This window comes from Nannospalax galili, unplaced genomic scaffold, assembly GCF_000622305.1.
Source record: "Nannospalax galili isolate Female #2095 unplaced genomic scaffold, S.galili_v1.0 scaffold1119, whole genome shotgun sequence".
NCBI lineage: Eukaryota > Metazoa > Chordata > Mammalia > Rodentia > Spalacidae > Nannospalax > Nannospalax galili.
The window spans coordinates 1,622,652-1,635,218 of NW_008343597.1; the positions used below are offsets into that span (position 1 = coordinate 1,622,652).

The 12,567-nt window shown below is 48.4% G+C and overlaps 1 protein-coding gene across 3 annotated transcripts; it reads left to right on the forward strand.

The window, feature by feature from the left end:
* The first annotated feature begins 657 nt into the window (after window positions 1–657).
* On the forward strand, window positions 658–12,364 carry Haus4 (HAUS augmin like complex subunit 4). Of its 3 annotated transcripts, none has more exons than XM_008839896.3 (10): window positions 658–937; window positions 2,147–2,234; window positions 3,553–3,695; window positions 3,824–3,955; window positions 4,296–4,430; window positions 6,976–7,072; window positions 9,354–9,499; window positions 9,623–9,753; window positions 10,219–10,287; window positions 10,416–12,364. In XM_008839896.3, exons 2-10 carry the CDS (start codon window positions 2,180–2,182, stop codon window positions 10,597–10,599), a joined length of 1,092 nt encoding a protein of 363 aa, XP_008838118.1. In that variant the 5' UTR covers window positions 658–937; window positions 2,147–2,179; the 3' UTR covers window positions 10,600–12,364. The 3 variants fall into 3 exon arrangements, with proteins under 3 accessions (XP_008838118.1, XP_008838121.1, XP_008838119.1); XM_008839899.3 differs by having other exon boundaries at window positions 658–893; XM_008839897.3 differs by lacking the exon at window positions 658–937 and adding an exon at window positions 944–1,133.
* Window positions 12,365–12,567: the final 203 nt, after the last annotated feature.

Genomic DNA, 12,567 nt, shown 5'->3' on the forward strand with positions numbered 1-12,567 from the left:
TTCTTCTCTGACGCAAGAGGTCTGATAACCGTGATGCAGTTTAGCACTTGATGCACTTATTTTTGAGGTGGGAGAGGGGCAATTTCAGCATGCTGCCCAGGCTGGCTTCCGAGTCCAGATCCTCCTGCTTCAGCTTCCAGGGTAGGAGAGGACAGGCGAGTGCTACCACGCCCAGATAAGGTCACTTTCTAAAATAATTCCCCTCCTAACTATAGTCCCTCAGGTTTGGGAGTAGGGGTTAGGTTTAAGATGAAGCCAGGGTGCATGAAGGATGTGCAACCGGGCTGGGCAGGGCCTGCGCGATGCCTCAGTGGGTCGAGGGCTGGCGCGTGCACACTGAACAAAATGTAATAAAAACTAAAGGAAAGGGCAGAGGAGCTTGGGGTAGGAAATTCAAGAGGAAGCTGACCCAAGCGGGCAGCAACTGTGGGCTTGGGGCGAGAGCGCCCAGGGGAGCTGTGCAGGGCGCTGGGAAGGTCAGGCGACCACGGAGGCATTGCTGCCTTGAACTAAAGCCTTAGTTTTCTCCTCTGTAAAATGGGTATGACGGTGACTTTCCTGCACTGGAAGGCCTTTTCCACCGACTGGGGAGGCTCCGCCCTCCACGGCCGTTGGACCGAGCGCGCGTCCCAGGGGCGGGGTCTCCGTTCCCGCCCGAGCTCGGCCCCGCCCCACGGCCTCGGTCGCCGCTGCGTCCTGGCATCCCGCCGACCTTCCAGATCCGCCCGGCCGGTGCGGGCTGCGGCGGCGAGGGGCTGTTGGCTCCCGACCCGGCGGGGTCAACCCGGCCAACCCCCTGCCTCCGCCGCGCCCCGTTCGGCTTTGGGAACCCGCGGCCGCCGGAGGCGGAAGGGAAGTCGGCGCCGACGAGGGCGCTAGTATCTGGAGTCATCGTAAGGGTCACGTGTCGTGAACACGCCTGTAAAATCAGTGTAACGTACGTGTAAAGACGGCTCCGAGAGGTCGGGCGCGGAACTCGGACGCGTCCCTGCGTGGGTCCTGGGGCTGCGGTTGACCAAGTGCAGAGGGTGGAGCTCGGTTGCCCTCCGGCCACGCCTGTGACGCTTTAAAAAGTGGAGAGCGGCGCCCCGGGAGAGCCCGGAGGCTGTGGTGCTCGTGCGGGGTGGATGCAGGTGTGCGTGCCCAGTAGTGGCCTTCGTGGCGGGCCGATCGTGCTATCATTAATTTTTGATGTTTCCTGCAAAGCAAGAATCGTTATCTCGCTTTTGCTGGCGGGGGAAAAAAGTTTGGCACCAAAAAGGCGTTTGTTTCCCCTAATGCCAGCGGAAGCACGGTGGCCCAGCCTTAGAGCCCCAGCATCCTGCCTTCTCTTCTAGACTGTTCCAAAACAAATGAGTAGTCACTTTGATGCTACTCATAAAGAGAGCGCAGTAAAGCCAATGTCTGTGGATGTGAAGGGTTAATAACCTTGAGTGTCAGGTCTGCCCTGTGGAGTCTGGAGGAGGGGGTGGAAGAAATCATGTAAAATAATGGCAAGGGGAAGTTTTTGTGACTTCAGGTTTGCCTCTGTCCATTGCCTCTGTGTTGATGTCATTTTTTCAGGGGAATATCCTTAACTCATATCCTATTACCTACACTTCTGGTATCCTGTTGACTGTCAGTCTGTCCAGGCCTTTACTCTGGGTGTTCTTTACTAGAGCTGTTTTGTGAGAACCAATTGTTCAGATGTGGAATGATCTGTCGGCTCCTGACGAAAAACAACCAACAGCTCTTCGAGGAGAGGACAAGTTAAAAATGCACAAGAAAACCAGTATATTTGATAGCTGAGTTATTTGGGGAAAAAACAGACTTTGATTCCCCCCGAGCTTACTCATGACGTGAAAGCAATAGCTCATTTTACCTTCAGCATGATGGTAGTGGTAGGGAATCCTGATTACACCCTAGTGAATTGGGAAAAATGTTCTTTTCAGAAAGAGCCGCCTTTTGGACAGCTTAGAACAAGTGGAGACCTTTTTGTGCTTGGGATGTAAACTCTTCTCCCACTTCATCTGTCCATAAAACTTGTCTAAGAGCTTGGGACCCAAGATGTGTGATATCGCCCTTAAGCCCTTCAGTCTGTACACAAGAAACTAAGATAGTTTCATCTGGGCAGCTAGCCTTTTACTGATCGTTTTCTTCCATTCAGTTCCACACGGATAAGAATACCCAGAAGACCTAAATGGCATCCAGGGATTTCTGCCTGCCTGGAGAAGGGATGGTGGTACTGCAGCAAGGTAAGGGCAGACGTTTGCAAGAGGCTTGATGGCTTTTCCAGAGAGACCTTGTCAGATCCTTCCTGTCTGTAATGAAAAGAATTCAGAGTGCCTGCTGGGGTGGGTTCTGCCATGTTGCCCATGTTTCTGGAGAGAATGGAAACCTTGAAGATTCGTGAACCCTCTCCTTGGGAAGCAGGTCATCCCAACTCCTGTTTGTGCAGGTTCAGTATCCACTTATGCAATACACTAACACCTCAAGATGCTCTGCTCCCATGATGCATCAGCAAGCATATTACAAAGACAAGGGTGGCTAGTCAGTTCCTTAAAGGCTTCTTTCCTACTTGTTTTTATTTTCTTTTTTCTTTTTAATTTTTTTGTTTTTAATTTTAGACAAGGTCTCACTATATGTCTCTGGCTGCCCTGGAACTCTCTATGTAGACCAGGCTGGCCTTGAACTCACAGAGATTCGCCTGCCTCTGCCTCCTGAATGCTGGGACTAAAGGCGTGCACCACCACGCCTGGGGAATATTTTTATTTATTTTTTTATTTTATGTGTATGAGCGTATTGCCTGCATGTTTGTGAGTGCACCCGTGTTGTGCAGTGCCTTGGAGGTCAGAAGAGGGCCTTGGATTCCTCTGGAACTGGAGTTAAGGATGGTTTGTAGCCGCCATGTGGGTGCTGGGAATCGAACCCGGTCCTCTGCAAGAGCAATCAGTGCTGAGCCATCTCTCCAGCCCCGAATATCCTTACATATAAAATAAATACATTTTACTTTGAGTGTCTTTTCTAGTTTATTTGTGATTTGTGATTTGAGACAGTATGGCAATGCAACCTAGGCTTGTCTGGAAGTCATTTTGTAGCCGAAGGTGCCGTGGAACTCCTGATCTCCTGCCTCAGCCTCCTTGATGCTGGGATTACAAACCGTACCCAATTCGTTGTTGTTGTTGTTTTTTTTTTTTTGGTCTTTTTGAGACAGGGTCTCCCTGTAGCCCCAGCTGTCCTGGAACTCACTATGTAGACCAGGCTGGCCTTGAACTCACACAGATCCGCCTGCCTCTGCCTCCCAAGTGCTGGGATCAAAGGCCTGCGCCACCACGCCTGGTTGTTGTTTTTTTTAAACATTTATTTATTCGTTCTGTGTGTTGTGTATCCATGTGAGCGTGCTTTTACCACTGTGCATTGTGACTTTCTTTCTCTTTCTCTCTCTCTTTCTTTCCTTTTAAATAATATTTAGATACTTTTCCTACTCAAAACCAAGGACTTTTAGAAGTATTAGTTATGTTCAATTATACGATGTTAAGAGTCCATGCCTTTGCTTTTTTGTCCTTGGTTAAGTATTTAGCAGGCAGTTTCCTCCTTGTAACCTGAGCGAAGAGGACCTGTTACAGAACCCACATTTCAGCAAGCTGTTGCTTAGTCTCTCACAACACGTGGATGAGAGTGGTTTAAGCCTCACCCTGGCAAAACAGCAGGCTCAGGTGAGGCTCCCAGGTGAAGGGATGACAGGAGGAAGGTAAAGTCCTTGAGAAATAGAGAGGGGGGCGAGGGAGAGGGAGGGAGGAGGAGGCGGGGAAGAGTCTTGGACAGGGATTGTTTTTATTTTCAGGCATGGAATGAAGTTCGGCTACATAAGACAGCATGGCTGAGGTCTGAGATTTTACAGAGAGTCATCCAAGAGCTGCTTGTGGACTACTATGTGAAGGCACAAGACACAAATTTAACTTCAGAAGACAAAAAGGTGAGGTCAAGAAATGAGGTAGATGTCAGTGACAATGATAAGGGTGACCAGGCTAGCCAGTGGTGGCACACGACTTAGCCCAGGACCTGTGAGGCTGGGCCAGGAGGAGCTGCAGTGCAGGAGTTTGAGACCAGCCTGGGCAACATAGTGAGACTTGGAGGGGAAAAGGAAGGAGGGAAGGAAGGAGAAAAGGAGTCGGGAGAGAACACTTCTTATTGAGTTATCTGAAGAGGGTGACATGTTTAAAGCCTTTCAAAGTGTGTGAGAACAGGTGCCTGGGGATGGACGGGGTGGAAGAGAGGGTTTGTAAGTCATCATCTTGTGCTTTTTTTTTCCCCAGTTTTATGAGACCCTAGAACAGCGGTTGCTTGTGACTGAACTGACACAACTTTTAGGTCCTAGTCAAGAGAAGGAGATCCCGCCACTGCTGGGCCTGGAGAAGGCGGACCTGCTGGAGCTCATGCCATCCTCAGAGGTGAGAGGTGGGCAGGTACTGGGATCGAATGGTCCATTTCTCCTGTATTCATCATCACCCCCCCACCACCCCCATTGTATCCCAGACTGGCCTCGAACTTTGGATCTTCCTGATCACACTTCCCAAGTTGCTAGGATTATAGGCATGCACCATCACACCTCTTTTATGGGGTGCTGGGGATCAAACCCAGTGATTTAGATGTAGGCAAGCACTACATCTCTAGCTGAAGTGGGTTTTTTTCATTTATTTATTTATTTATTTATTTATTTATTGGTCTTTTTGAGACAGGGTCTTCCTGTAGCCCCAGCTGTTCTGGAACTCACTATGTAGACCAGGCTGGCCTTGAACTCACAGAGATCTGCCTGCCTCTGCCTCCTGAATGCTGTGATTAAAGGTGTGCGCCACCATGCCCCACCTGTTTTTATTTTTAACTCTTATTTTTACTTTATGTGTACGAGTGTATTATTTGCATGCACATAAGTGCACCAGTGTCGTGCAATACCTGCGAAGGTCATACGAGAGTATCGGATCCCCTGGAACTGGAGCTGGGACAGTTGTTTAGCTGCCAGTGAGTGCTGGAAATTGAACCTGGGTCAAGCTTTACTGTTTCTGTAAAAATTAGACGTATCACAATGATCAAATTCAAGAAAAATATTTCATAAGAAGAGCATAAGAACTGAAATTTGTCTAGAAATACAGTATTTTATTTTATTTTTTTTGGGAAATGCGAGCATTTCTTTCGTGACTGATTATCTGAAGCCTCCAGGTGGCTGGATGCTGCCACAGCTGCCCCGAGTGAGCCTGGTGTCCTTCCACGGAGCCCTGGTGTGAGCCTGTTGGAGGTATTCCAGGTGCTCCACTCATCTGGTGTGTTTTCTCTTGCACTTGGCCGGGCAGCCACATTTGCCAGTTTTCTTTGTTGTTTGTTTGAGACAGGGTCTCCCTATAGCCCCCGCTGGCCTATGTAGACTAGGCTAGCCTCGACTTCATAGAGGTCCACCTGCCTCTGCTTCTGAGTGCTGAGATTAAGGGCATGCACCACTGTGCAGAGCTCAGGCCAACTTCTGAAGGTCGTAGGCCATAGAGCTTTGGTATCGGTACAGCATGTGCCTTTTATTATGACACTTCGCAAACGATGATGTTCCCTTCATCTTGCTTCTGCCGCCAGGACCAGAGACTGGTAGAGTGAAAGGGGGTATTACAGACAGCTGACACTGATGACATCATACTCACCGTCTTCATTCTCTATAGATGACCTGCTTTTATTGCTTTTGTGGTCCCTCTTTGTTTTTTGTTTGTTTGAGATAGGGTCTCACTATGTAGACCAGTTTGGCCTCAAACTCACTGAGCTCTACCAACCTCTGCTCCTGAGCGCTGGGATTCAAGATGTGCAACATCACACTGCCCATTACCTTAGTTTTTGGATTTGTTTTTGTTGTTGATGTTGAGACAGGGTCTCACTGTAGCCCCAGATGGCCTGGATCTCAGTATGTAGACCAGGCTGGACTCCCATCTAACAGAGATCTGCCTGCCTGTTCCAAGTGCTGGAATTAAAGGCCTGTGCCACCAGACCCTGCTGCTTAGTTTTTTGTAACAGAGTATTATTCCGTAGTCCAGGCTGCCCTCAAATTCATGATCTGACATTCAAGATCATTGTTGGTTACCTAATGAGGTGTGCTACATGAGACCCTATGCTACGTGAGACCCTATGCTACATGAGACCCTGTCTGGGAGAAAAAAGAACTCAAGTCAATAAATGGATTTAATTCAAGAGTGGAGGTTCATGAGCTGGAGAGATGGCTCAGCAGTTGAGAACACTGGCTGCTCTTGCAGAAGACCTAGGTTTGGTTTTCAGTGCCCACATGGTAACTCACAACCATCTGTAATTCCAGTTCCAGGGGTTCCAATGCCTTCTGGCCTCCAAGTGCACTGTACACATGTGGTGCACATACATACATGCAGGCAAAATACTCATACACATAAAATAAAAATCTTGAAAAAAAAAAAAAAAAGTGGAGGTTCATGCCTGTAATCCCAGAATTTGGGAGCCTGAGTAGGAGGACTAAGTTCAAAGTCAGCAAGACTGTCTCAACAAACAAACAGATACTAGTAAAATGACACCTCAGTAGTACTCTGAGCAGAGTGTCTAGGGACATGGTGCTTGGTGTCTTTATTGAATCATCAGTTTAAATCACTTCCAGGGTTATAGCTCAGTGGTAGAGCCCTTGCCTGGCACGCCCAAGGCCTTGGGTTCAATCCTCAATATGGCAATAACGAACGAACAAACCATTGGTAGGATTCCACTGTTTGGATAGGGCATAATTTGCTCGTTCAGTGTTATTCTTGTTTCTGGAGACGGGATCTCGGGTAGTTTGGCCTTGAACTCCATCCTGCCTCAGCCTCCCAAGTGCTAGGATTAGTGGACCACCGTGCCCAGCTCTTGATGCATTTTCTTTGGTTACTTGTGAGGTTATTTGTATCATATATTCATGGGCAGGATCTGTCTCATTCTCACGGTCGATTTGCACCTCTTCTGTGGCTGTAGGATTTTGTGTGGATGAGAGCGCGGCTCCAGCTCGAAGTGGAAGAGCAGCTCAAGAAGAAATGTTTCACCCTGCTGTGTTACCACAACCCGAATTCAGGTGAGTGCCGCTCAGTCTCCCAAGTACTGGGGCTTCTGGCATGAACCACCAGGCTGGCTTTGGGCTTTGGGCTACTCTTGAGAATAATACATTTAAACTTTAGATCAGAAAGGTTTGTTTCCTGGGTGGTAGAATTAAATACGTTTTTAGGAACTCCTTCAGTCGTGCAGGGGCTGAGTAGGAGCATCCTTCTGCTTCAGGGAAAGATGAGTTTCTTAGGCGGATGAGAGGCAGAGCAAGGAAAGTTCAGATGCGTCTCTGTCCTCCTTATCTTTATTTTTTGTGGCTTAAGAATGCAAAGCTTGGTGGTGCACGCCTGTAGTCCCAGCATTTGGGAAGCAGAGACAGATGGGTCTCTGAGTTCAAGGCCAGCCTGGTCTACATAGTAAATTCCAGGCCAGCTGGGGCTACAGGGAGACCCTATCTCAAAACACCAAAAAAAAGAAAAGAAAAGAATGCAAGGTTATGGGCTAAAGAGATGGTTCAGCAGTTAAAGAGTGCTTCCTGTTCTTCCAGAGGATGGGAGTTCAGTTCCCAGCACCCATGTCAGACAGCTTGTGACTGTTGTACTCACATATGCACATACCCACTCAGATGCATCCATATACACATAATTTAAAAATAGCATTAAAGAGCTGGGTCGTGGTGGCTCACGCCTTTAGTCTCAGCACTCTGGAGGCAGAGGCCAGCGGATCTCTGAGTTCAAGGCCAGCCTGATCTACATAGTGAGTTCCAGGCCAGCTGGGGCTACAGGGAGACCCTGCCTCAAAAAAGACCGAAACAACAACAAAAAAGGAGTGGCGGCTGGAGAGGTGACTCAGGAGATAAGAGCACTTGCTGTTCTTCCAGAGGACCCGGGTCTGACTCCCAGCACACATGGCAACTCTGGTTGTGTTGTCTTCTTGCCTTCACGAGCACTACACACACACCAGTAGACATACTGGCAATCAAAACACTTGTACAAGTGGTAGCGCACGGCTTTAATCCCAGTACTTGGGAGGCAGAGGCAGGAAGATCTCTGTAAGTTCAAGGCCAGCCTGGTCTACATTGTGAACTCCAGGTCAACTGGGACTACAGGGAGATCCTGTCTCAAAAAGACCAAAAAAAAAAAAGAATTGGGGCTAGAGACGTGGCTCAGTGGTTAAGGGCGCTGGTTCTTCTTGCAGAGGACCTGGGTTTAGTTCTCAGCACCCACTTGGTGGATAATAGCTGTCCATAATTACAGTTTCAGGGATCCAGTGCCCTCCTCTGGCCCCCATGGGCGTTGTACAACACAGGTGTACTTGCATACATGCAGGGAAAACACTCATATACATAAAATAGAAAGAAAAGAGCTGGGTGTGATGGCACACAACTGTGGTCCCAGCACTTGGGAGGCAGAGGCAGGCGGATTTCTGTGAGTTCAAGGCCAGCCTGGTCTACATAGTAAGTTCCAGGACAGCTGGGGCTACAGGAAGCCCCTGCTTCAAAAAGACAGGAAGGAAAGAAGGAAGGAAGGAAGGAGGGAGGGAGGGAGGGAGGGAGGGAAGGAAGGAAGGAAGGAAGGAAGGAAGGAAGGAAGGAGAAGAAAAGAGAAAGAGAAAGAAAAGGCTTGAGCTGGAGAGATGACTCAGTGGTTAACAGCATTTGCTACTCTTAACAGAGTACCTGAATTCAGTTCTCAGTACCCACTGGGCAGCTCACAACCACCTGTTACTCCAGCTCTAGGGGATCCATGCCTCTGGCCTCCATGGCTATCTGCACTCATGTGCACATACCTATCTACCTACAGACAGACATACATAATTAAAAATCTTAAAAAGGGGGGCTAGAGAGATGGCTCAGCAGTTAAGAGCACTGACTGCTCTTACAGAGGACCCAGGTTTGATTCCCAGCACCCACATGGCAGCTGACAACAGTCTGTAACTCCAGTTCCAGTGTCTTCTGACCTCCTCAGGCATTGCATGACATGGGTGCACTTACACACATGCAGACAATACACTAATACACATAAAATTAAAAAAATAATAAGCCAGGCGTGGTGGTACCCATCTTTAATCCCAGCACTCGGGAGGCAGAAGCAGGCAGATCTCTGTGAGTTTGAGGTCAGCCTGGTCTACATAGGGAGTTCCAGGCTAGCTGGAGTTACAGGGAGACCTTGTGTCAAAAAGACAAAACCTAACTAGGAGCTGGACATTGGAAGAGCGACAGGGACATGCAATAGAACGTAAGGTGGCATTAGACAGGCGTGCAGGACAGTGGCGACTGGGGTATCTCTGTCAGTATTCCTATCTCTGCCCAGATTCTGATGGAGAAACGCTAAAAACAGCAAAGGTGTGGAAACTGGCAGAGGTCCTGGCAGGTGAGAAGCAGCAGTGCCTGGATGCCAAGGGCCAGCAGATGGAGCAGCTCGTGCTGCTAGAGAAGAAGCGTGCCGCCTATGCCCAGGTTTGCTGGGGCAGTGGATGCTTTCTTTGACCCCGGGGGCCCTCCAGGTAAGCCAGGGATTTCTGACTTGTGCTTTCCATCACTGTCGCTCACAGCCTCCTGTCTTTCCTCTTGGGGGTTCAGGTGCTTTTCCGCTGCCTCACCTTGCTCCAGAGGCTTCTTCGGGAGCCCCGGCTGAAGACTAAGTCTGAGCTAGACCGCATCAATGCCCAGTACCTGGAAATCAAGTGCAGTGCCATGATCCTTAAGATGAGGTGAGCTATGAGCCCTGTGGATGGAAGAGTGTCCTCACATGCCCCTCGAACGTCCCTCTTCCTCATCTTCTCCGCCACACCTAGCACCTGGTGGGTCCCAGTGAATGTCACAGAGCAGTATTATTAACCTTTCTTTGGATTGCCCAACGGCTTTCAACACTCTTTGAGTGTTTATTTTACAGCCTTCTGAAATAGGTGCTTTACTAGAGATCGATGCTTTGGGAGTCACAGTGACTTTACCTATCCCATCCTGCTTAGCCCACACCTTGACTGTGGCAAGTACTGTGGCCACTCTTAACTCTACTTTAAAAACATTACTAGTGTTGGTTGTGCATGTATACGTGTGTGAGAGAGAGGGGTGGTTGGACCCAAGTTGTCGGGCTTTACCTGAGGAGCCTTCTCACCATCCCCTACCTCTCCTTGTTAGGAATTTTCCATCTAACATTTCTTTCTTCCCTCTGTCAGAATGGAGGAACTAAAGATTCTGTCTGACACGTACAGTGCTGAGAAAGTGGAAGTTCACCGTGTCATTAGGTGAGACTCCCCAAGAGCCAGGGACAGCTACTCACAGCCAGTTTCCAGGACCTGCTTTCTACATATTTCTCTTTCCTATTCTGAGGACTGACATCCTCATGTTGACTCTTCTTTGCCTGGGTTCTTAGGGACCGTTTAGAGGGAGCCATTCGCCTACAAAAGCAGGACTTGGAGAAATCACGACAGGTCCTGAACACCTATGAGGTCCTTGGAGAGGAATTTGACCAGCTGGTGAAAGAGTACACCCAGCTCAAGCAGGCAACCGAGAACAAGCGCTGGGTCCTCCAGGAGTTCACCAAGACCCACCACTGAGTTAAGTGTTGGCCGAGCCAGGAAGCGTGGATTCTGCACGGCCACTGCCACACTGTTCCTGCTGAAGGAACCACCTCCACGCGGGGCTGCCTTCATCATAGGGAGTATGGAGACACTTGGCTCAAACACTGCAATCATTTAGGCACCCTCCTGATTTTTCTCCTTCTTTATAGTGGCTGGGTCTCTTCTGGAAAATGTAGTAATTAGATTTGTATAATTTCACACATAGCTGTTTTTGTCAGACCCGTGTCGTATTTATCTCCCACATAAAGTAGTTATATTATGGCTTAGGATTCCAGTCACTATCCTTGGGCAAAGATGGAAAAGAACGTTGAAGTCTGGGAAAGAGCTCAGTCGATCCAAATAGAGACATATCTCTAAAACTTCCCACGGGGTGGGAGCTAGAAGTGCCAGCCTGCCCTCCTCCAGTCCTAGAGGTCTCTAGAGAAGAAATGGATTAAATCTGGGCTGGCTTTCTATATTTTTATTTTTTGTCTTTTCTGAGACAGGGTCTCCCTGTAGCCCCAGCTGTCCTGGAACTCACTATGTAGACCAGGCCGGCCTTGAACACAGAGATCTCCCTGCATCTCCCTCCTGAGTGCTGGGACTTAAAGGCATGTGCCACCACGCCTGGCCTCTGGGCTTGCTTTTTAAGACCTATAATCTCCAGAGGAGAGCTAGGTGCTGAGGCAGGAGGAAGCTGTTGTCACCATGACTGTTAGTGTGGCAGTTATAATAAAACAACCTGGCACCCAGTTCAGTTTAGGAACGGGAACAGCCACTTAAGCCCCTGTGACTTGAAGATTTCTTATCTCTCCAAAGGCAAAGGGTGGGCGCTCTGAGAACAAAGTTCTCCAGTCTGCTTAGCTGACAGCAAGGCAGGGATCTGGCTGGTATCAAAATCAGGGACAGAGTAGCAGAAGGGCTCTTACTCAGAACCTACCCAACTGCTTTCCAGAGAGGCTGGCTTAGGCATTCTGCTGTGGCCAAATGATGGTCTGGGTTGGCATAGACTCGAGCTTCCTATATGTGGCCTGAGGTGACCTGTAAAAATGGTTTGCTAGTTTCTTGACCCAGAAAACCCTACAAAATCATGGAAATCAAGAGGTTCCAATCTTTGTGTTCACTTTTTAAGAGCATACGTGAAACTGCCCAGGCCATCAAAGGTATGCATATCTGAAAAGCCACCCAGTGTCTGAAAGATGTCACTTTAACGAATCAGTGTGTGCCATTCTGGTGGTATAACAGTGGATTTGGTAGGTGTGCCCAGGCCAAACAGTGGGGCTGGACACAGGGTCGGTGCACAGAAAGAGTGCTAAATTTTTGCTGCACATGCTTAAAAATGCAAAGTAGCTGGGCATCGTGGCGCACACCTTTAATCCTAGCACTTGGGAGGCAGAGGCAGGTAGATCTCTGAGTTCAAGGCCAGCCTGGTCTACAAAGTGAGTCCCAGGCCAGCTGGGGCTATAGGGAGACCCTGTCTCAAAAAGTTAAAAAAAAAAAAAAAATACAGAGTAATGCTGAACCTAAGGGTTTAGATGTAGACTCTACATTGAGCATATCCAGGTGAACAAATCACCTAAGATGGGCCGTAGAATTTACAGAGCTCATGGTTGGATTAACCCACATGTGAAATGATCCTCGCTGGAAAGGGACAAATTGTTCCTAAGCCTGAGGAGGAAGTTTCCCAAAAGAAAAAGATAGCCCAGAAGAAACTGAAGAGACAAACATTTATGGCAGGAGAATAAACTGAGCACAAAATAAACAGATAAAAGTAAAAAAATTAAGGACTTGAACTTCACATTAAATCTTTCTGTAAATCGTGCCGACCACCCCTTCTGCATGCAAATGCCAGCCCACATGAAATGAACTTCTCCCTTAAACTTTTTAGGGAATGTTTTCAAATCAATAGAAAAGCTGAAAGACTAGCAGGATAAATACTAATTTACTTTTTTTTTGAGACAGGGT

What these genes read in the sequence shown, in the direction of transcription:
- Haus4 (XM_008839896.3), top strand. Translation starts at nt 2,180, where the DNA reads ATGGCATCCAGGGATTTCTGCCTGCCTGGAGAAGGGATGGTGGTACTG. An exon ending in AGCGTGCCGCCTATGCCCAG is followed by an intron (nt 9,500 to 9,622) that starts GTTTGCTGGGGC and finishes TTGGGGGTTCAG; the next exon opens with GTGCTTTTCCGCTGCCTCAC. An exon ending in GAAGTTCACCGTGTCATTAG is followed by an intron (nt 10,288 to 10,415) that starts GTGAGACTCCCC and finishes CTGGGTTCTTAG; the next exon opens with GGACCGTTTAGAGGGAGCCA.